The sequence below is a fragment of the Panicum hallii genome, chromosome 9, assembly GCF_002211085.1.
Source record: "Panicum hallii strain FIL2 chromosome 9, PHallii_v3.1, whole genome shotgun sequence".
NCBI lineage: Eukaryota > Viridiplantae > Streptophyta > Magnoliopsida > Poales > Poaceae > Panicum > Panicum hallii.
Genome location: NC_038050.1, coordinates 15,527,200 through 15,551,600, shown reverse-complemented (window position 1 = coordinate 15,551,600; position 24,401 = coordinate 15,527,200). Strand labels below are relative to the sequence as shown.

The window sequence follows — 24,401 nt, the reverse complement described above, 5'->3', positions numbered from 1 at the left end:
TCATTTCGTTCACTAATTAGCTGATAGTTTTGCATCGTTAGCATACCTTTTTTTGTTCTCAAAAGGCATAATTAACACACTGTATGCAAAGTATACATGAAGGATAGGTTCTCTCTTTTATACTGGCATTTCTTCACATTCGGGGTAAACAAAACATCGCTAATCATTCTATACCCATATAGGTACACACTCCTTTCCTAGTTTAAACAAACTAATTGGTTTATCTTAAACTTCGTATATCTAAACGTGGAAGGAGTGTACAACAGATAGTCGTCTAATTAGGTGTGTTACGATAGACATAAACTCATAAAGAGTGTACGCGAAGCATTATCAGCCCTCCAAATTTTCCCACCGTCAATCCTCGCACGCCATTGACTCCTCACTCAGGGCACCAATGATCAACCAACAACTCAACATCAATCCTGCAACCACATGTATAAAAAAAAAAGCGCATAATGCTAGGTCCCCCATGTAAGATGTCACTAGAGAAAGGAGACCGCGTTGAACTACGATGCAATCCAACACCTCCAGCTAATAGAAAAGAATAAATCCCAGAACATTCATCTGGAAGAACATAAACAAGAACCAAGAACCAGCAGCAAGCATACGCTGGGCTCCACCCCGTCGCGCTCTCTCCTTTTCCAGTCTTTTCCCCCGCGATTAAATAAAGCAGGAAAAAGATCGGCAAAGAGGAAAAGCGGCTCGGATTAAGATTAGCGCCGTGACGGAAAAGCCCCTCGACCAGTCGACCCTCCTTCTCCACATTCCCCGATCCCCCATCCTCACCTGAACACACAGTTAGCTGGTTGGTCCAGTTCGAGCGCGTGGGTTTAGTCAGAGGCTTCGGAGCTCGCCCCGCGGAATTCGCGGGTGGGTCGTTGCCGGGCTGATGCGCGCGCCCATGGCCGCGGCGCGGCGGCGGCGGCGGCGGCGGGCGGAGGCGGCGGCGGCGGTGCTGGTGCTGGTGATGGGCGCGGGGCTCCCCGGGTGCGCCGCGCAGGAGGGGGAGGAGGTGGTGGTGGCCAGCTACGGGCAGGGAAGGCTCTGGCTCAAGCCCTACGACTGGACCTACCTGCGCGGTGAGGCAGTTCGTGCGCTCTGATTCTCTCGGTTCGGGCTCCCGCGTTTCCCTGCCGCGATCGCCGCCGCGAGAATTTCGGCTTCTTCCGATTTTTTGTTTTGCAGTGTGCAGGGGGATGTTTCGTTTTTTCAGTTTGCGGGGTTTTGGAGGTTGAGCGCTCGTGGCGACGGAATTGATGGACCTTAGTGGTTCAGTGATGGTTTTGGGCCCTAGCTGTTACGAAATTTCACCGGAACGCCACACTCGTGTTGCAGAATTCGATTTGCCTTTCAGCTGCTGTTGCGTTTTGGTATGCTCCGCTTAGTTTTTGGCTTCCCAGACGCTGCTTCCCCCAAAGCTGGGAAGACTTTTTTTTTTATGGGAAGGAGAAGACTGGTTTGGTTGGTTTTCCGTTCTGACACGGTTTGCTTGCTAGCATAACAGAACAGTAGCGATTTGTCTCACCCGTGGAAATTCTATTTTCTCTGTCTCCCCATTTTTGGATCGATCTTAATACTTTACTTCCTGTACTGGCAGTTGAGTTGCCGCCGTCGTTTTCCTCGGTCACCATGGATTTCGCCACTGACATGGACATTGTAAGTGAAAGATTCCGGAATCTTTAAATTATATGGTGTACAAAGAGCTTACTTTCGCTGCTATCAGATTTGTTAAAGTGGATATGTTGGTACTTGTTACTATTAGTAGCTGGGTCATGCTTAGTCTCAGGCACTGATCAGTAGCTAATAACAGTTCACAGATTATGGGTCTATGTTTATCTGTTTGCATGTGTCTTAATGTCTTAATGTGGACGGGAGGAGTTGTGGTGTTCCCTTTCTTTTGGAGTAGAATATTATGCTACAAAAACCGATTGAACAAGTAGTACAACCAAACTAAAAATGAGCAAACAGCTTGTATGTTGGCATTTTCCTATCACATTTTATATGGACAGTAAAATTTCAGTGGGAAAAACATACTTTCGTATTCCCTCCACTCCAAACTACAAGTCATTCTAGTTTTGTCCTAAGTCAAACTTATCCAGGTTTGGCCAAGTTTATAAAAAAAAAATACATAAATATCTACGACATCAAATTACTTACATTGGATACACCATGTAATATATATCGGCTGTGCATTTATTTGATATTATAGATGTTAATATATCTTTCTATAAATTTGGTCAAAGTTAGATAAGTTTGACTTGGGACAAAGCTAAAACGACTTTTAATTTGAAACGGACGGAGGGAGTGTATGTAATGGGGATTGAATGAATATGAAACACTGGCTTAAGTTGTGTTTTGAGGCATGACACTGTGAGTGGAAATTTTCTGTTCTATGAATATTTTGGCTTTTTTGTGGAAGAACTTCTCACCGGGGCACCCTCCTTTTGGTTTAGATCTGCACAATTGACTTATGTACAGTTTGTGAATGCTTCTTCTTCTTTACATAATGCAGCAGAGGGAGCACATGAAACGCATTCCAAAAAGCGAGCTTGCTATTATCTGTTTGATGAATTCCAACCCTCCTATTCCTGATATATCAGAATCTTATCTGGACAGTTTATGTGAGTACCATATACATTTCCTGATGCAATGGTTGTCGCCTTTGATATTTCCATTTTCCATTTGAACCTCTTCTTATAACTGCTTAATTGTACAGCAAATTTGTTTAAGGCACGCTATACGTAGTTTGCAACTGTTTTTATTTTAAATTGAATGGAGGATTTATACCCTATTGCTATTATTCTTAAGTTCGTCATGATTAGTGTTGTAATATATCTTCATGGTCCTAGTAAAAATTTATTGCATACAATGAATGCGAAACTAAGAAAGATCTCTGTTACAAGTTTGCTAATTTTAAACTATTGGATCTTTCAACTTGTTCATCCTGAAAGCTCATCCTGGAGATTTTAATGCAATATTATAATATTTTGATGATCAGCACTGTGTGCTGTTTCTCATCCAGTCTGATGGCTTCGAACTGTATGGCCATCTACCGTCTGTTCTATATCCTGCTGGTGTTTAGCAGCATATTTATTTCTATGAGCTGGTGTTCAGATGAATCTTATATTTTATTGAGAAAAGAAGATAGTTGGTTTAGGGGCATTCTTCTGTCAGTTTTTTTTCTTGTGTTTTTTTAAAAACCTACTTTAAATGCTTAAATAGCTTTCTGAATCATTTCAACTAATTTTGACAGGAAGGTTCTTTATTGCAGTATCAAACTTTCTCCCATCTGGACCTTTTGGCAATGGCAATATAATTAATCAGTCAAATCTGGCGCAGTGCATACCATTTCAGAAAAACACGACAGTTGTGCTAACAAACGACCAGGTAAACTATCCTTATACTGTGATTTAGTAAAACAATATCTTTCTTGTGAGATCTAATGTGCAATATGTGGTACTTTCATTCTTGTTTGTAGTAGCACATTGTTATGTTGAGTTATGATAGCGATGCTGATATTTGGATGATCATATTTCCAACAATCAGAATTCCAGTTAGTACTGAGGCATACTAATATTCTGAGGAATTTATGACACTTCAGTGCTATATGTGTTTAATACAGTCATACTGCTTCTGTAATAGTGATGCTGTGCTTTTTCTCAAGTCAAATAGTTTGGGATTAGTATTGACATCCTCCAGAATAGTCACCTCCCAGACATATTAGTAATCAATTGTATAACTTAGACTGATTCTTGGCTGATTACTTGTTGGACCAAATCATGATATACATATAAAACTGCTGGACCACCAAAGGTAAAACAATCTGGTTCTTCTAGTCCCAGTAATCACTCATTTGTGATCTTCTGTCTTGCAGAAAGAAATTGTGATCTTGTTTTACACCCAAGTATCTGAAAACATATTAATTTTGGCCCTTTACCCTCACTTTTCGTGCAAGTTACTATGGTTGCCTTCTTAAGCACTGTATGCAATGCTTTTATTTTTTCGTAAACATGTCTCGTATACTTGGTAATACCAAATTGAAATGGGGTGTTACAATCCTGATCTGATCATTAAGTGGAAGAAATTTATTATCTTCTGATGTAGTGAAACCACCTTAAGAAATTCAATAAACTTCTGAGATGCTAACCTTTGATTATTTTCTGTAGATATCTCCAGGGGTATGGTACATTGGGTACTTTCATGGCATCGGCCCTGCTCGCACACAATCAAAGATGGTATGTTTAGAAACATGTCTATAGAACTCCGGATCTCTACTGCATATTTATGTATATTTTGTCTTTTCACACAAAAATGCGCCAAACAAAATTTGAATTGTGATGGCTATACTTTTGCAGATTAGCCGAGGAAAAGCGCGCTTGGTGAGCACCCACATTACTGTAAAAGGATGCCCTACTTCAGCATTTTGGGGACCCTACTGCAACCAAACTGTTGAAATGATCGGTTGTTCTCAACCTTCAATGGATAATAACTCAAGGAATCTTCTAGATCGGAACATTGAGAGGAGGAACAGTTGGTATACTAGAGAGCACAATAGGCGTATTAATATCCTATCTCAGCGGAACCAATTAGTAGAAAAGGAAGTTGGGTCTAATGTTACAGCCCTGGTGAGAATGGACAACTCAGTCACTTGTTCCATTTCTAATAACTCGTTATGCGTCAGGCAAGGCGACATGAAGTTCTACTTCTTGGATGTAGTCAACCTAGCATTGCAGTTTGAAATTACAGCTGCAAACTTTGGAGTTATAGGGGCATCCTTGATTTGTTACCTGCGGTATAATGCCTTTCCTCAAAGGGATCTGCATGACTATTCAGGTGATATCAGCCACGATCCTTTGGTTGTGAAGTCACCAAATATTGGGCGTTGGTATATTGCTATTGAGACTGTCAATAAAACACAGATGAATAATACAGCATCAAAGCCTGTTCTAGATGCTATGTGTTTCTCATTGAAGTGGCAATTGACTGGATGCTTGAATGGAAAAACTGGAACAAATTGCTCTTGGGAAGTATATGGACTCCAGGTAAGTCTGTATTACGGCTATACAGTATGAACTGATACAAATTCATTTTGTACCTGACTAGCAGTTTGCAATAAATCAACTGATACTATGTTTGCCGATATTTATCTTCCCATTAAAGATCCAATGAACCTGCCAAGTTAACTATGTTTCCGTTGAGTTCCACGCACTAACTAATTCACCTGAATGCTTGATACATTTTAGAAAGTTGGGCAATGCTGGTGCTCACATGTAGGCTTCCCCAAGCCTATGATGTGCACTGAAAGTGTGACTTCAGTTTTATACCCACAATCACTTACTCAACAGCTATATCAAAGGGTGGTAATGGATCATGGCCCTAATGCTCCCTTCACAATCCAATCGGCCCTTATGTATTTTTAGCTCAAAATGTTATAAAATAAGAGCCCGGCCCTTAAATTATCTAGACTAAATTTTTAGGCCCTTTGCCACCCTAGCCTATATGTGAAATACTTGGACTTGAAACGTGGTGTTTTACCTTCGTGGGTAGTAAATGGATCCCCCCCCCCCAAAAAAAAAAACAAGATTACCTTTCAGTGTGCCAAGATGGCATATATCAACTAAGCTGAGTGTCTTAGCTTCGGTCATAGAGGAAATGAAACTTTGGGGTTTAGCTGGTGGACATCACTTTGTTGATTGCCCCGCTTCTTGATGCTGTTTAGCTCTTGCCTTGGTTGAGCTAGTTAGTGGTTGTTTTTAAATTTGTGCAGAGGTGCTACTGTGTTTTGTCTTATAAGCGTATGTGAGTGAGTGAGTTTGTTTGTGTGGGTTGGTTTTGTTTCTGTTGGGGCTGCTTTACCCATTTTTCTTCTTAATATAAAGATACAGAGCTCTCCTGCGTGATCGAGAAAAAATTTTATCAATCAACTATGAAGAAAGATTTGGGGTGGGGTGGTGGGGGGAGGGGGGGGGGACAGTGGGGTTGAGGATTATATACACTACAACATGGATGTTAGACAAACATTCATTTAAGATTGCTTTTGTGCATTCTTTGTGAATGTACATTTTCTGTACCTGAATACATCTTTGATAATCAAGTATTGCTTCTACACGCAGAGGGTTCCAAGGAGAAGTCCTTCTGTCCCGTTTGAGTCATATTATATTCCTAGTGATGAAAGGGCATCTCTGGAAGATAGCCGCTTCTATTTGGAGCAATTTCTAAGCAACTCATCTCATGAGCAGTTTGCATGGACATATTTCTTTTTGGATGTTCCTCAAGGTTCAGCCGGTGCACTTATCCATGTCCAGCTTAAGTCAGATAAAGAATTGAACTATGAGTTGTACTCGAAATATGGTGGCTTGCCATCAAACGATATTTGGGATTATTATGCGAGTAGGACAAGCAGCAGTAATGGCTCAGTATATTTTTCATTACAGAATTCCACGAATTCAGACATGGATCTATCAATTTTTTATGCTAAAGAGGGAACTTGGTGCTTTGGGGTGAAGCATCCAGCTGATATGGCAAATTCTCAGACATATATGTCAGTATCCCTTCAGGGTTGCCATAGAAATTGCAATCAGAAAGGTGTGTGTCATTCCTCAGTTGATGAAAGTGGACTGACATTCTACAGGTGAGTTCTAAACATTTTTTTTCTATCATTTGAATGTTTTCCTATTCTTGTGCCATGTATTCTTTGATACTTGATTTCCAATATGATATTAGACATAAAGTAAATCATCTAGGTAGTGAGATAATATTTTTCTTAATTTTCCAGCTTCTGCACATGTGATCGTGATCACGGTGGGTTTGATTGCAGCGATGAGCTAGTTTCCCCTAATGGTAACAACATTTATGTCTCATTTTTAAAATCCCGAAGGACAATGTGTTTTAATGCCTCCGAAATAGTTTTTAGATGTTATCAATGCTTTAAACTCTTATTAATAAAATTTTGATAGGTAAAAGTATTTTGGATTTGTTACACTATGACATTTTAAGCTAATGGTTTCTTGTGAAGTTTGATTTAATTAGACTAGCATACAGAAGCATTGTAACTCTACAATTGTGACTAGCAGCAAACTAGGAGCCCATGTGATCGCACACAAGGAGCAGAAGCTACGCCCCTTGGGCTGGTTGACTAGAGATGTCAGCATTGCCATCCTTTTCTCATAAAGAAAAGATAATTAAGAAAATTTCAAACCCCCTGAGGTCACTGCTGTGTCTTAATCATTGGCCCAACTTTTTGAGATTTATTACTCCCATTGCCAGTGCCTTCCTTCACTGAATGTCATTCTACTAAAGCTCGACCTCCCTTCAACAGATGCATAACCCTGTTCTTTACTTACGAAAAAATCTCAGTGTAATGCTACTGAAATGCCTTCATGTAAGGTACAAATTTAAGTTCGTACCTGACTTGGAACTTTTATTGTTTCAAATAAGATCCACCAAAATTTCATAGTTGATGATGAACTATTGAAACTAAATGCAAAAGTGAATTTTCAGACTGCATCATTGTTTGTTGGCAAGTAATTTTTAAAATTATTAAAGTGATTCTGTGATGCAGCAGTGCAAATCATGATGAGGCAAACTGTGCCATATACACTTAGAGGATGGAAAATGAAAGAAATAAACCAATATGTACTAAAGTTTTGCCAAATATAACTGGAATCCCATGTCCAACTTTTTTTAGGTTGCAGATGTTTTCAAGTAGAATGTACTTCCTTCTTTGAGCAGCAGAATTATTACTTCTCAACCATTTGCGAAGTTGCAATGCATGCTTTTGCCTCCATGTATCAAAATTACACTCTAACATGGTCACATCTATGTAGGGCACATTTGGCAGTCTGTCTTTCTAATCGCCTCAAATGCTGCAGCTATTTTACCTGCCTTCTGGGCCCTCAGGCAAAAGGTACGCTTTTCATCTACTATCATGGTGGCCTGAAATGATCTGTTTGACTTTTAGTTACCACCAGCATTTTTTTTCTTAGTCTACCTACACTACATGGTGGTTTAAGTATGTCCATAACAATAAACTTAAAAACCGAATATTTAAGACCCCAAGTTTTAAGTAGTCGGGCCACTGTAATCCAAGCTTTTTTTTCTTTCCTGACATGGTTTTAGTGTGGCGTAGGGTGTTGAGTGGATGTGGTCCCTCTCGCTGGTGCTATGTGGAAGGCATGCTAGCAAGGCCAAACTACTTTTGTATTTCATTCACTTATACATGTTTGAGTAGATAAATATACTTTAGCTTTCAAACTGTTGTGCCTATTGGAATTGCAAGTATACATTTCAAAATCCATTTTAGCCTTGGGGTCTTAAATTACTTACCTAAAGCAAGTAGTATTTCTAGTTGGTAGTCAAATTCTTAGGAGCTGTCAGTGTCAGATATGAAGCCAAGCTGTCTTGTACTCATCAGCTGGCTTTCATTTCGTTCTTCAAACATCTGCTATGGGAAAATAACAGAATATTACTTCACCAAAAAAAAATAGTTGTTATAAAATGTATGAGGTTTGTTTGATCAGATGCTAACCTTTTTTTTTCTTGCCACCAAGGCATTTGCAGAATGGATTCTTTACACATCTAGTGGAATTTCCAGTGCATTATACCATTCATGTGATGTGGGCACCTGGTGCATTCTATCATTTCGTGTATTACAGGTACGCTACTTAGCACACATTTTTTCAATGCTAGTGTAAAGATTGTTGGGCATGGTCTGGTATTCATCACTACTGGTCATGTCTATCCAAAACAAGGTAGCCCAAATACATTTGTCTTACATGTTCTGTTGCTTGTATCAAAATCCTGTCTACTTGACCTTTTAATTATACATAGTTCTTCTGATACACTCTTGCCCATTATATTGTATCTGAATCCAGTTTTTAGACTTCTGGCTTTCCTTCATGGCTGTTGTGGGTACATTCATATGTATGGCTACAATTGATGAAGCTTCAAAGCGAGCAATGCATACAGCTGTTTTTATCCTTACAGCTCTTTTAGCTGCAACTGGTGCAACAAGGTACCCAAATCACTGGTTACATTTTTCTAAAATACTAAGTGAACATAGGGTGTATGATTGAGTTAACTCATCTCAGGTCTGCAAATATTGGAATCGTCGTTGCGATTGGTTCTCTTGGCCTGCTTATGGGATGGCTTTTGGAATTCTCTACAGCAAGAAGATTTATATGCTGGCCCTGGCAAATTAATCTTAACATGCCTCAAAGGTAATGTGCTTGTATTGAACACATGATGTTGCGAAATATCACCTGATCTATGTACAGGATCTTAGTTTAAACTTTAAAGGAAGCTTCCTCACATGCTAGTATTTTTAACTTATTCTAGCGTCTTTGTGCTTAAACTTATGCAAATGCCCAGCATTTCCTTTGGTGAGCTCACTCAGTTGTCATCTTGTGTGTAGTTGGCCAAACTTTGGGACTTTGTTCCGGAATACTCTGGAGGTGTTGAATAAACGCTTCCGTTGGATATTTCTACTTTTGGGTTTCATCACATTATCATTTGCGGCTACGAGCTGGAAGCTGGAATCGAATAGCAACTACTGGATTTGGCACAGGTGTGGAATCATCACCTTCCCTCGTTAAACATAACTTCAATTTGGAAAGCTTGCGGTGGTTTTGCCTGTTTTAGAGGTTTCCTGAGCACGTTTTTAATTAAGAAAGCGGATTAGGTTACAGAGGCAGCTGAGCTGCCAACCAGAGATTGGGCAGGCCTTGAAGTCTTGCTTTTGCCAAGTCTGCCTTCACCCATATCTTTTGTGCCAGTGTGACTGGTTGTAGGGCAACATAGTCAAAGACTGTGCTGTCACCTTTTTTCCAATTGGACCAGGCAACCAACAGAACCGTGGTGCTGAAACCTTTTCTGTGCGCCTTTTGCACTTGTTTCCTTGCCTGAAGCCACCAATTAGCAAGCAGCTGGACTTTGACGGGCACAAATGCTACAGTCCAACGTGGCATAGAGAACCCTAAACTACGTCTCTCGAACATGTACAAAACTAAGGTGGTTGATGGTTTCTGGCTCCTGGGCACAGAGGGCAGAGTTGTCGCTATCCCACGGGCCATGACGACGTAGCCAGATAGGACTCCAAGAGCGACCATGCACATTCTAAGAGGACCTGTGATATTCAATGACCAGGGAGCCCCGATGTCCAGTTTTATGAGGAGACTTGGAATGTGTTCGCCATGCAGAATCTTTGCAGCTCCCTGGATGTACCTGAAGTTGTCTTGGATGCGTCTGTTTTTTATGAAAGTGCTTTGGTTGTGTCTGACCATAATTAGGGGTGGTAATGGATCATGGCCCTAGTGCTCTCTTGACAATCCAACTTGACCCTTATATATTTTTAGCTCAAAATTGTATAAGATAAGAGCCCGGCCTTTTTTAAGCACGGCCCTTAGATTGTCTAGGTTAAAATTTAAGGCCCTTACCACCCTAAACATAAGTTTCAGGAGTAAGGCTAAGCGGTCCGCCAATGCTTCGGAGAAGAGCTTGCCGAAGCTGTCGATTAAGCTAATTGATCTATTGTCATTCAACATTGTCGGCTCTTGCTTCTTGGGTATCATTAGGGAGTCATTCAGGTGATGAAAACTTCTACTGTCCAGCTGAGCCAGCATGTTGGGAACCTGATCACATCATGTTTGATGATTGGCCATGCGGTTTTGTAGAAGCAACGTGCAAATCCATCTAGCCCTGGAGGATTTATCCACGGGAATTTCTCTTACGATGTTCCAGATTTCATCCTTGGTAAAAGGATAGGCTAGTATGGTTAGGTCGACGTGAGGGAGGTCAAGCAGCTCCTATCGAAGGGAGTGCGCTCAAGCCTAGGGTGTGGCCCAGGTAGGGTGGTAATGGATCATGACCCTATATACTCCTTTTTTAGTCCAACTCAGTACTTAATTATTCTTAGCTCAAAATTATATAAAATATGAGCACGGTTCTTTTTGAGCCTGGTCTTTAAATTATTTAGGCTAAATTTTTAGACCCTTTACCACCCCTAGGTCCAGGATGGCATTTGAAGAACTCAAATGCGGCTCTACTGTGATCATTAAATTTGTTTTTCACCTGATGTTTCTCTGCTATATTTTCTACCTTATTATTATTTATTACTTACTAACTAACATATCTTTTCCTCTCTTGCAGCATGTGGCACATAACTATCTATACTTCTTCATTTTTCTTCCTGTGCTCAATGCGTGTGAACGCAAGGAACCGCAGTCCAGAGTCAAACTATGAGTTAACGAGGCAAGACTCGTTGCCGAGGTCAGAACCAAGGGAGACCTAGCTAATATGGAACGAGGGTGATCACAGTCCACGTCCTTCTGGTACCAATTTGGATGTTTATGTACGATGGTTTCATACAAGAACTGGCTGAGTTGGATTTTGGCTGGATTCGTTTTTGGCAGAGTTGGGTTATGGCAGATTCGTTCAACGGTATGGAGGGCTGTCTGTGTAGGTACATGGCTTCTGTTGCGGTCTGGGGCGCAATAACTTGAACAATCGTAGAAGAGGGATTTGGGATCTTCACGGTCAGGCGGCCAGCTGCATCGCATGAGAATTGTAAATAGCGTGGTGCAGGCAAAACATCTTTTTGTGGGACGTTCGTTAAGAACATTGGTAACCATGTAAATGTGTTGTAAGCATACGTAATTCCAAAATGGAACAAATCTGTTTGAGGAATTTGCTTTCGTTCGTGCATTACAAGTTTGGCGCTTGTCGAAGTACGAGTCTCATGCACTCCCTCCCGCACTTAAAAGTAACACATTAACGTATTAACGTATATGTACGTGCTCGGGTCTTCCTTGCCGAGGCGGGGGATCGAACTGAAAGGGATGATATATGCGTACGCGAAGGATCCAATCTTGAGGTAGGGATGAAAACGGTACGGATATTTTTCATTCGTCTGTTCCGGTGAAGAGTTTAAGAGACTAATGGAATAGACCGCATCTATAATCGGATATTTAATATCCGTAACATATCCGAATTCATAAGTGGGGTATATGATATGTGAATAGGATGGATATCAAATTTGATCCGAATCTAAATCCGATTAAAAATAAATATACGTATTTGTATTTCCGTCCGTATGCAATCCTTTTCATCCATACTTTGAGGTTTTCTAAGAACGTTGAAGAAAGTATGCATGGAAATGCTGGCTTCTGAAATGTGACGTGCCTGCATAACAGGTGATCCCGACCAAATGCAGCTAGTAGACGACATTAACCTTGTAATTGTTGTGCTAGGAAATGTTTCCTTTGTAATGTCCCACGTAACCCCCTCAAAGTATTACGCAAATCTCAGCAGCCTCAACCAATCTAATGGCTCGTGTCCCCAACTCTTATGTCTGCATCAATCTTAGATCTCACGGCTCCCCTCTCAAACAAAACCTTAGGCATATCCCTCGATGGACTGCCGGTAGAAACTTAAACACCTTTCTATCTAGTTGTCAAAGGATACTCACTTGTTTATCTATATTATGTCGTTGTTGCAAAAATCGGACGATAAATCTTGCGGAGCACGACACGCTAAGACATGAGAGCTCTGCTTATGTCCAGTGCAGGTCCCGCCTTCAAGGTTCGGGGTGTGCGAGTAAATTTGACATGTAATTGACAAGGGAAAAAAATTACTCAGTAAACAACCAGGAACGCATCGGCTGAATTTCCGAAGAGTTCCATAAAAACGCATCGGCCATGAAGTCTGTAGGGATCATGCCATCATCTGTAGAGCCGACTCGTTAGAACAAATAAATCTAAGGATAAACTTCATTGTAAAGAAATGCATCTAGCAAATAAAATCTAACCTGATCGTAACTATCAGTCGGATCGGACCTAACCAAGATAGCGCTGATAGCAGGGCAATAGATTAAATAGAATTAGCCGATGAATCTAATAGATTGTCCTTTTTAATATTTGTTAAAAGTATCTAGACCAAAATTGAATCGACTTTTAGATGTACAACAAAATCCTTAGTATACTGAGCTGATAAAAGTTTGATCAAGATAGAATAAATTGTGAAATCTATTAAGAACCAGCAAGAGATCAAACGATGCAGCCTTATAAGAACTTGATAGAGATTGATAACTGATGTCAGCTGGATTAACAAGAGATCAGAACGATACAACCTTACTAGACTTAGATGAGATCGATAAATTGGTAGATAAATAAGACAAAACTGCAGCAATACGCCAGCAATTAAAGTCTAGAAAATCCGACACAACAAAAACTTACAAGAAAACTAGAGATCAAAGCGATGCAGTTACTGCTACTAGTACTCCTAGAATTTTGACGATGTACCGAGAAAAGTTGTATTGATTGATGATTTTTTTACAGACTCTAACTGTCCCTATTTATACTCTAAAACTAAATATTCCTAGTTGATTACAACACGCTAAAAATTAATTAAAGAGAAAACTACCAAAATTATAAAGCTTTTAAAAGGGAATCGGACTCTCGAGGAATCTTTGGTTGACGTCATCACCCTAGTCCGATTCAAACTGGCTCCAGCGCCATCGAGTCCACATTGTCTTTGACTAGTGCTACGTCATCTTTGACTAAGATCCCTAACAGCTTTTACCCTAGCGCTCAATCTTTGCTGGCCTCCTCAGCTTTCTATAAATATATTTGCAAAATTTTGGTGTCAACATATATTAATTCCCTAGGCAAGATTGGAACTATGGAAATTTAGTTAACATTTCAAAATATCATCATGTAGTCCTTAGCACCTAAAAATGTACTAGAAACGTGCCATCGTGTCCCTATTGATTTCACCGGTGTCAAACTTTGTCACAAGTTTTTTAGGTTAGTCCTTTTTCTTTTGAGAAAGACACCAGAAAAGTGTCTCATATCTGATTCATATCAATGAAAACAGTTGGAGGTACAAAAGGACTACTTGACACAAAACGACACGAAGAAAATAAAATTACATCGGTTCAAGAGATGAACTAAAAAAAGTGCGATTGTTGCTACTAGTCAAATACGGTTTAATGGTAGCATTTTTACCTCAATCAAGAAAGGAACTGCAACAGTCGCATTGCAGTGCTTGCTATGGCCACCATAACCTACATTGTGTTTCGGTGGTACATTTATTTGATTGTTTTTGACCCATTTTAAATTCCCAGTTCTACCTTACGCAAAAATAAATAACTTTTGTACTTCAGAATTTATAAGGTATAAGCACTGCTAGGGAGTTCTTCCTCATTAGTGTGCGTCAGTTATCGTTTTTTTTTCAGCGCTCATGCATGCTATACACCCATGTAGTTCAGCTTTTGCATCTTTGGAAGCCTAAGTTCAGGTAACTAAGTTGCCAAACAACGTCGCCATGATAAGCTGCACATATGTACGTGACACCATGGTAATTAAGCCTTGAGTTACGTCCAAGGATCTCGTTCTGGGCGAGTGCTCGGAGGCTGGGACAAGGAAACAACTACTTTTTTCTTAGAGTAAGAGGCGGCAAAAACGTCCGGCCCCTTTCATATAACAAGGCCAAAATGTCAGGCAAGTTTACAGCATAGAGTGGCAGAGCGGAACAAGATCCAGACTGAACGCCAACAGCTAACAGCAGGCTCGCCGCCGCATAGAAAGATTAAGTTCAGAAGTGCTGGATACAAAGCCAAGAGAGCAGCAAAGAACTAGATCCTCAACCAGGGAGCCGGGACAACATTCGGAAGTCCAGCTTCGGCAGCCCCAGTTTCAGATTCTTCAGGAAGATCTGAGTTCCAGCGGGGCTCTGTAGGTTACCTCCACTAAGGCGCACCATTAAGTGACGCTAGCTTCCAGGGACTCTTGAGTACATCGGCTTCCAAGTGGACACGGTTCTCCAGATTCACCTCGGCACCATTCTTATGTCCTGCCAAGTATCATTATGGAAAACCAGATCATTTCGAGTCAGCCAAAGTCCCCACAGGACACAAGCCGAAACAATGTTGAGAATAGCGTTTTTCTTTTCACACAGCCATTTGCAGGCTAAAGACTCATAATTTGAAATATCAGTGCCTGTAAAGGATGTCACATACTCCCACTGTCGGTGGAAATCTCCAGCCGGGTGGTGGAATGCACCCGCCTAATCCTAGTTTAGAAAGAGTTTGGGGGAGATCTAGGAACGCTTGATCAAAGGATGGATGAACACAGAAAAGACACGGGGATTTAGAGTGGTTCAGACCGCCGGAGCGTAAAACCCTACGTCCACTTGTGTGCTGTATTAATGTCTGTGTATCTCTTGAACTTGTTGAACCTTGTATTTTAACGAGCGCACTCTCCCTTTTATAGGCCAAGGGGAGTGCATACACTGAGCGGGATCCCGACAGGTGGGTCTGGCTATACATTAAACAATGCACAGACTGGAGCCTGTAATGCGACAGATACAGAGATCTTCCTCTCCAGCTCCTTCCTATAGTCCTCTCGATCGAGAAGTTGATGTGCGTATCTACAGCCAGGATATGGTCATGTGCTGCCTTACCGGCACAGTGCCTGCTGTCAGTATTACGCACAATGGAAGACGTGATGTCACTGTTGGGTTAGTACCCTCTGACAGGCGAAGGGGCTCCGTTGACCCGCCGTGCCGTCGCCTCCGTGCACACTGTGGCAGCGCACGCCTCAGCTCTCCTGCAGCAGACCATCATTACCCCTTGCTCACGCGCGCGGCGCTGTGATGTGACTACACGCCGCGCGCCCGCGCACAGAGCACAGTGATGCGACGCGCCGCCTTGAAAACAGGCGGACTTACCGTGGTGTCAGCATACCTGCCCAGTGCGTCAGTGGGCACGCCATGCCCTGTCTTGGGCACGCGCAGCCCACCTACCCGCATTTAATGCGGTAGTTGGGCTGACGTCCCGCGGAAGGCCTTCTGCCACAGGCACGTGGCAGGGTTGGCCTAGCTGTCGTCTCCTTGGCGGCATGTGGCGGCACCGGACCCCTTCCCGGGGGGAAGGGAGGTCCGGGCCCCCAAGGCCAGTCCGGGTGGATAGGCCCATAGGGGTCTGGCTCCCACACGTGGCGGCGCCGGACCCACCCCCCTCCCACCCGGGGGGGGGGGGGGTCCGGGCCTGTGGAGGCCATTCCCAAATACCCTATCCTTATGGGTACATGGAGGCGCCGGACCTACAAGAGCACGGGGGAGGTCCGGAGACCATGATCCCAGCTGTTAAGCACGGGGGAGGTCCGGAGACCATGATCCCAGCTGTTAGGCCCGGGCCGTACGCCTCGTCACCCAAAGGCCAAGGGCGAGGTCACGGATAACCTTGCGCCCGTCAAGTTGGGCACTCTGGCGGACGAGACCGCCGGACATGCAGATCTTCTCGCAGCGGACTACCACGACCTTCTGGTAGTTGAGCAGCTCCTTGGCGATGATCGAGGAAAGGCGGCCGTGCATGTGGTGGAGTGCGTCTACCACGATGCGCTTGGCGCACACGCTAGAGCTGGACACCCTAACAGGAGGTACCTTGTCCGACACCCACGTTCTCCTAGCTACCACACACTCGAAGAAGAGATGGTTGATGGATTCTTTTTCATCACAGAAAAGGCTGGTGTCAGGTTTATCAATCAGTGCCTGTAAAGGATTTCACATACTCCCACATTCTCCTAGCTACCACACACTCGAAGAAGAGATGGTTGATGGATTCTTTTTCATAAAAAAAAAGGCAGGTATCAGGTTTATCAACCCCTCTCTTGATTAGATTATCAACTGTCATCAACTTATTATGAGACAAGAGACACAGGAAGATCTGTATCCTAGGGGGGATTTTTATCTTCCAGATAGCTGGGATGTACATGGAAACAACACCTCTGAAATTAGTGACTGTCCAACTTAAGCGAAACTAAAGCATCCCATCATTGTTAAAACGAACACTTGAGACAATTTCCACTAGCTCTAACCATCTATGGAACATGGGTCCAGAGAAGTTCCTCATAAAGGATAACTGAACCTCCACACCATCCCATACCTGGGCCAAAGGAATGCCAACCTGATTACAAATGGAATAAAGGTCCCAGAATTGGACAGCAAGAGGAGCTGTGCCAAACCATGTGTCCTCCCAAAACCTGATTTTTGAGCCATCTCCTACAGACCATCTAAAGCCAAACTTCAGAGATTTGGCAGCCCAAAGGACTCCATTCCAGAAGTTAAAAGGTTGGGAGTGTGGAAGGCAGAAAATATTGGTTCCATGCCTGACATATTTTTGCTGAATTATGCTATGCCACAACTTTCCCTCATCTTTCAAAAATCTCTTCACCCAGGACCCCAACAGGGCCATATTCAGGTCTCTAAGATTTGGGACACCTAGGCCCATATATTCTTTTTTCATACTAACCAAATGCCAGTTGGCTAGATGTATTTTGCTATGCCCCTCATAATCATTCCACATACACCCAGCCATACGAGAGTTAATTAGATCTAGGGCCCATTTTGGGAATTTGAAGAAAAAGGCAACAACTATAACTCAGCCATTTGCCGTGCTCGACGATATGCGAGCGAGGATGCACCTTTTGACTTTCTGTACGGCTGTCGAGGTGGTTCCGATATGGGCTAACGTACCGTCTTCCGCAACTGGGCGCAACTTAGGTTCGTCGTAGTCAGCGGCGCTGTCGCTGCAATGCATGTTCGCCATTCTTCAACAAGCTTCAAATTTTGCTTCTCTTCTTTACGTACCACTAACAAGTTCTCTAGTCTCTACGCATGTCTACAATTATATATATATATATACACTTTCTCTGTTCTAAAATGTAGTTCGTACATTTTGAAATGGAGGGAGTATAAAACATCTCATGCGCATGAGCTTTTCATTATGATCCGGCGATCAGCTGGTAGGGGGCTCGTTGGCACAGCGGACGTGGCCGGCGAACGACGGCGCCGCGAACCAGAGCGCTCATGACCGCACCATGAGGGCGACGACGCAGGCGGAGCGGACCTGACTGCCTGACTGCAGGCTCAGCTAGTCTGCCTGACTGCCTACATGTTTTGCCGATGCTCCCGGCGATGCTGCAAAAGGACTGAAGGAAGGAAGGCGTGTGCCTGGGTCAGTGCCGCACTGGGTGGCGCCCGTCCGCTGGCGACGGCACGCCTCAGGACAGATCGACGTGAGGGTGGAGGGCGTCGCGCGTGAGGAAGGAACCGGGCTTGAAGCTCCCGAAGGTTGGAGCGTTTTTTTTTAAAATACCATAAAGGTGTCTTATATCTGATTCATATTAAGGAAAATAACTGGTGACACAAAACGACACGAAGAATATAAAATTACATCAAAGAGTTCTTTTATCATCTTCTTCATTCGATTGAAAATAAAATTACATTAAAGGTTGGAGCGTTGGAGGGGAGGGAACGGCGAAAGACAGAAATGTTTTGAACAACGCTGGTGTGAGAGGGTCGTGTGGCCTCGCGTGTCGCGGCCGGGTGCGCGTAGAATTGAATCCCGCCGCAGCAGGCGGAGACACGCTGCACTACTGCAGAAACCACCGGTTCGGCGTTTTCCTGCCATTTTGCGCCAGTCTAGGCCCACAGAGTATATGTGGGCTGTGGCTGTTTGAGCGATTGCGAATTTACGAGTAGATTTGTTTGACAGAGCGTCTTTGGTTGGATTTTAATTTTTGCCCAGCTAAAATTATGGTAAACTAATATTATGACTTGCCAAAATCAGGATCCCAAAGTCATGGCAACAAAATTTAGGGGGTCACTTGGTGTCGGGGCAAGTGTCATGCCCCCCCAATGAACGAACGCTCCTTAGAGAGGTTGATCACGGATTAGCTCCCTCAGAGTATTCGGCTTGGGCCAGCTGGGCCGTCAAACGATCACGGAACGACCCACCAGAAGAAGGGGCATCGATAGCCCGACACGAAGCAATGGAGGAGGACACGCCCGCCTCGTCCGACCCCAAGGATCCGGGATTGGGCGCGTCCGCCTTGCCCGGCACTGGGCCCAAACCCAAGGGAAAGGGGTCGAGCACGTCCGCCGTAGGCCGTGGGGCCCCTGGGGACCCCATAAAGCGACAAGCCACGCCAAGGGACATACCTCTGGCATAAGGGTAGGTAAGGGTGTGCGACGACTTGACCCCCGGAGAAGACAGGCAACTACGGCACGCCCCAGACGTCCGCCGGGCTGAGGGTCAAGCCGTAAAACGCGCCAGGGGCTCGCGCCGCCCATCTCGGCAAGGCGTACGTCGCCTGTCCTGCGGCTAGACGAACCCACGCCGCCCATCCTATTGGGACGGACGGTGCACGTCTCACCTGGGCACGGTACAGGAGCGCCTCCATCATCATCTACAGGGCCATTGGGGCCCACACGAAGGGGAGAAGCAACACGATCCCAGCGATCTCTCTCTCTGTAACAACTCCCTTCCCTTTGACTTATAAAAGGGGAAGGAAGACCCCCCGCCGGGGGGGGGGGGGGGACGGAACATTTGGACTCACACTCACACATGCACACCCCATCAGAGACTTGGGAACCCTATCCCTCTCTCGTCCGTTTGTAACCCCTGCTGCAAACCTAGTGCAAGAGCACAAGTGGCTCAAACTGGACGTAGGGACATTCTGCCCGAACCAGTATAAACCCTTGTGTCATTCTTGCTCACCATTCGGGCTAGACGCGCAATCACAAGATTTACTAGTCGGCAGTTCGAAACACCGACAATTGACGTGCCAGGTAGGGGACTTTGTGCGTCTCGACGACCTTTCCAAGCTGCGGATGGCCAACCACGCTGGAGGATGGGCCCCTGGCATGCTCGTGCGTTTCGGGAGCCTGGACTTCATCATCACCACAAAGGGAGGACTAGAGCAGATCCACGTTCCAGCCCGACCCATTCACGCCTCCGTCCTCAACTCCATCGTTGAGGACTTTGGAGGATGGCAGTTGCATGCCCCGGAGGATCGACACCCCGGGGACAGCCCGCCTCTCAATTTCAACTACGAGAGACTTGGGCATCAACTCCGTGTCTTCCTGGGTCCTCAACCGACCCAGGAGGACTTGTACCTCACTCTCTTCTCGCTCGCCAATGTCACGACGCAGCTCTCCGGGGGAGAACCACTCTCCCCGGAGATCCCAGCCAGGAGCGTCCCGACGAGGTTTCATTTTGGCCTGCGCAATGCGGCGGGGGATGCGCATTGCCTCGCCGCGGTGTTTTTTGGTTCGACCCCCACAGACGGTGAGTTCGTGGGGATGACGGACTACATCTCGAAATCCTTCCATGATCTCCATGCAGGGGAATCGGAGGTGATCTCTGACTCTGGCTCTAGCGAAGGGAGCCACCACCCCTCGCGGGAGTGTTTCATGGTGGGAGTCCCCGAAGGACGTGTTAAAGACGCCCACAGCATGGAAACTCCCCCAAGCAGCCCTAACAACGGGGCTAGGGAGAGGAACCAAGCCCCACCGCCCGCACGGCTCGAGCAGCTGCAAGAGCGGCAGAAGGAGCTCGAGTAGGTGCGCCTCCAGATAGAATAGGAGCGTGCTAAACTCAAGCGAGAGATTGGATGCCTTGGGGATAGAGGGCGCGCGCCGCCGCCACCCGCGACGTAAACCGGAGGATCCTCGAAGATGACGAGGGTCTCCCGCACTTCGCTCAGGCAAGCCAAAGCATCACCGCAGGAGCGGCTTTATTGGAAGCGCTCCCGGAGCAAGCGGCACTCGAGGGGTGCTGCGCTCACCAAAAGTTGCGCACGCTCATCGAGCGCACGGCACAACAACAGTCCGAGAGCTTGATGCTCGGCGACATGGGCGACATGTGGGACCTTCACCGCCCCCCCCCCCCCCCGCGAAGCAGGGCATCAGGGACGTATCTGTCCACCAAGGCCCACGAGAAGGGGAAGGTCCCGCGAATGCCCCTGTTCGGGGATGCCTCGACGCTGACCTCGACGCACGCCACACCATCAATGCTTGGAGACGCGGGCAAGAGGACAAGCAAGCGGCAGCGAGCCGAGGATACCACCCTCGTCGTGGTGGGCACCATGACAGCAGCGAGGATAGAAGCCCGAGCCTCGACCCGCTGGATCCTAGGGTTTTCTGCGCATGCATCTGCACTGCGTCATTCCCGCCCGGTACCACCCCCTCCCCCCCCCCCCACAAACATCGTGAGGTACGCCGGGGAAAGAATCCCGCCTTGTGGCTCGAGGACTACCGGCTCGCTTGCCGGGGAGGAGGGGCGGTTGATGAAGACTTCATCATTCGAAACTTGCCATTGTCCCTGGCCGACTCGGCCCAGACTGAAGGGATATGAGGTGGGCTAGCGATAAACAAAAAATTTCCACCGCATAAACTAAGAAAACTGCTGTTATGGATCACGGAATTACCACTAGACGTGCGGGTGCGGAACTTCTGTAGCGCGTCGGGGTAGTGCAGTCGGTCGTCAGCAGTGCAGTTGCAAGACCTCCTCACATGCGGGTCGTCCTCATGCAGCAGATGCAGCACCTCCAAGGTATCCACACGTACGGGCGAGAAGCATCGCAGTCCGGACCGCTAGGTCCGCGAGGGCAACCATGGGTGCGGGCGTGGGAACAGGCGGCTGCTAGCAAGCGTGGAATTAGGGTTAGCCACTCCATGTGCCCCCACCCCTTCTTTTATATGCTCCCACTAATGGGCTTCCTAACTGAGGCCCATTAGTGCACCTAAGCCCAGTCTAATTTGGATCATATCCTCATTAGGCTTCCAGCCCCTTAAGTGTGTGACCCTATGGGCTCACGCGCGAACAGACATGGCCCGAGTACTCCTACTCGACCAATAGTTGACAGCGGCCTCTAACAAGACATGTCGACTCCTATGCATGCAAAGATCGTATGAGATGAGCCATCACAATCTCATATACGTGCTATTCCCTTTGCCTCACGATATTTGGTCTAGCTCCAAGTTGAACTCTCTCTCAATGCTGTGATCCGGAATCCTTGGTTAACACTTAACCCTAGCACAGCCATGCATTTCTTATTCCGATCACTCGAGGGGTCCAGAGATATCTCTCACAAGCAGAGAGGGGCAAATCCCATCTTGACTGACCATGTCTCACAGCATGCTTCTTGACAAACCCGAGAACCACCATTATGACTACCCAGTTACGGAGTAGCGTTTCATGGCTCCTAAGTAGGTCAGTTCACATCTTGAGTACATGTAACAATCTCAGGTCTAAGGACATAGCGTACATATTGTGTAATGAGAAATCATTATTTCTCGAGTTGAGTCGGTCCAGCCTCATGTCATACATGAGCCCACATTATTATTTGACATCTCCATGTCTATGACTTGTGAAACACAGTCATCAACTAATACATGTGCTAGTCTAATATTCATATGTGTCCATACATGAACTCTGACTAGGAACAACTTTAGAATAACCATACAAGTAAAGAGTCTCACAAACAATTCACATAATTATCAATCAATACAAGTTGCCTTTCATGGGTATTCAATAAACACATAATACATCATGGATACACAAAAATATGATCATCTCTATGATTACCTCTAGGACATATTTCTAACAGTCTCCCACTTGCACTAGAGTCTAATCTAGAATATATCTAATACACATAGCTCTTGTGTGCGCTTCATGCTTAGGCCGTGGAAGAGGCTTTGTCAAAGGATCAGCAACATTCAAATCCGTCTGTATCTTGCATATCTTGATCTCACCCTGTCTGACAAACTCTCATATGAGTGAAACTTCCGCAGTACATGTTTGTTTTTCTGGTGATTCTTTAGCTCCCTAGCCTGCGCTATTGCCCCATTGTTGTCACAGTAGAGGTTCAATGGGCTGGACGCATTTGGAAACACACCAAGCTCAATGAGGAACTTCCTCATCCAAACACCTTCCTTTGCAGCTTCCGAAGTTGCAATATACTCGGCTTCCGTTGTAGAATCAGCCACGGTATCCTGCTTGGAACTTTTCAAACTTACAGCACCACCATTCAATGTGAACACAAATCCTGATTGCGACTTTGAATCATCTTTGTCGGTTTGGAAGCTAGCATCAGGGTAACCCGTTACACATCTTTAGTCCTACTAAAGTACTTAAGAATATTTTTCGTCGTTGTCCAGTGACTCTCACTTGGATCAGACTGGTACCTGCTCATAGCACTTAGAGCATGTGAGACATCTGGGCGTGTACTTATCATTGCATACATGATAGATCCAATTGCCGAAGCATATGGAACCTTGCTCATGTGATCCAGCTCATCAATCATGGAAGGACACTGAGTCTTGCTAAGATGTATACCGTGTGATATAAGCAAGAACCCTTGCTTTGATTGTTCCATGCTGAAATATTTCAACACCTTGTCAATATAAGTATCTTGGCTTAATTCAATAAGCCTTCTCGATCTATCTCTATAGATTCTTATGCCCAGAATGTATGCGGCTCCCCCTAAGTCCTTCATAGAAAAACTATTTTCCAGTAAAGTCTTCACAGATCCCAGCATAGGAATATCATTCCCAATCAGCAATATGTCAACTACATATAGGATTAGAAATGCAACAGAGCTTCTTCTTCGTTCTGAAGAAAACCAAACCCTTTGACTACTTCATCAAAACGAATATTCCAACTTCGAGATGCTTGGGCGTTCTTGACCGGGACCACCTGCGAGTCCCTGGTTCACAAATTGGGGCACAAGAGCCTGCGAACCACCAAGGAGCTCCTTGACATCTCAATGAACCACGCCTCGGGCGAGGAGGTGGTTGGGGCAATCTTGAACTGTACTAAGGGTAAGCCGAAGCGCGATGAGAACATTGGTGAGGGTGGTTCGAACCGCTCAGGGAAAAAGAAGAACAAGAGGAGCAACGGGGGCTCCCTCGTAGCCGCCGCTGACCGAAAGGGAGATAGGGCAACCACCGGGGAGACCCCCGATCATTTTGAGAAGATGCTGGACAAGCTGTACCTGAACCACGCCTTCCCCATCAAGCATCTGTACAAGAACTACGCCCTCATGAAGAAGTACCTGATGGGAGGTACCAGGAAGGGGGAGCAAAATAAGAGGCCCGAGCCGGCGGACGGCGATGTTGAGGGGAAGGATGATGGCTTCCCCTACCTCGATGGTTGCCTCATGATATTCGGGGGCCCAGCTGCCTACAAGTCCAGGGGCCACCAGAAGCTCACACGCCGGGAGCTCTACGCCGCCGAACCGGCGACACTTGCGTTTCTCCTATGGTCGGATTCGGCCATCACCTTCAACCGATCCGACCATCCAAGCAGCGTCTCGCAACCAGGGAGGTGTTTGTTCGTGGTTGACCCAATCGTCAGCATAAAGCGCCTCACCAAGGTATTGATGGATGGGGGCAGCGGCCTCAACATCATGTACACAAAGACCCTGGATGCCATAGGCATCGACCGATCGCTCATCCGACCGTCCAGGGCGCTGTTCCACGGCATCATGCCTAGAAAGTAGGCGATACCGCTCGGGCTGATCGACCTGCCCGTGACATTTGGGGATCAGACCAACTATAGG

General features: G+C 45.3%; 1 protein-coding gene across 7 annotated transcripts; it reads left to right on the top strand.

The window, feature by feature from the left end:
* Positions 1 to 677: 677 nt before the first annotated feature.
* On the top strand, positions 678 to 11,690 carry LOC112874335. Of its 7 annotated transcripts, XM_025937605.1 has the most exons (15): positions 694 to 1,079; positions 1,598 to 1,656; positions 2,513 to 2,621; positions 3,272 to 3,387; positions 4,167 to 4,235; positions 4,356 to 5,042; positions 6,114 to 6,631; positions 6,776 to 6,840; positions 7,827 to 7,906; positions 8,550 to 8,654; positions 8,874 to 9,013; positions 9,090 to 9,218; positions 9,413 to 9,565; positions 11,146 to 11,327; positions 11,409 to 11,690. In XM_025937605.1, the coding sequence occupies exons 1-14, from the start codon at positions 890 to 892 to the stop codon at positions 11,285 to 11,287; spliced, it is 2,562 nt and encodes an 853-aa protein (XP_025793390.1). In that variant the 5' UTR covers positions 694 to 889; the 3' UTR covers positions 11,288 to 11,327; positions 11,409 to 11,690. The 7 variants fall into 7 exon arrangements, 6 of the variants coding, with proteins under 6 accessions (XP_025793390.1, XP_025793391.1, XP_025793389.1 ...); XM_025937606.1 differs by having other exon boundaries at positions 2,516 to 2,621; positions 11,146 to 11,690; XM_025937604.1 differs by having other exon boundaries at positions 696 to 1,079; positions 11,146 to 11,690.
* The last annotated feature ends 12,711 nt before the right edge of the window (positions 11,691 to 24,401 follow it).

Coding starts and splice junctions, on each gene's coding strand:
- LOC112874335 (XM_025937605.1), top strand. CDS start 890: ATGCGCGCGCCCATGGCCGCGGCGCGGCGGCGGCGGCGGCGGCGGGCG. Junction 1,080..1,597: donor CGACTGGACCTACCTGCGCG/GTGAGGCAGTTC, acceptor CTGTACTGGCAG/TTGAGTTGCCGCCGTCGTTT. Junction 7,907..8,549: donor TCTGGGCCCTCAGGCAAAAG/GTACGCTTTTCA, acceptor CTTGCCACCAAG/GCATTTGCAGAATGGATTCT.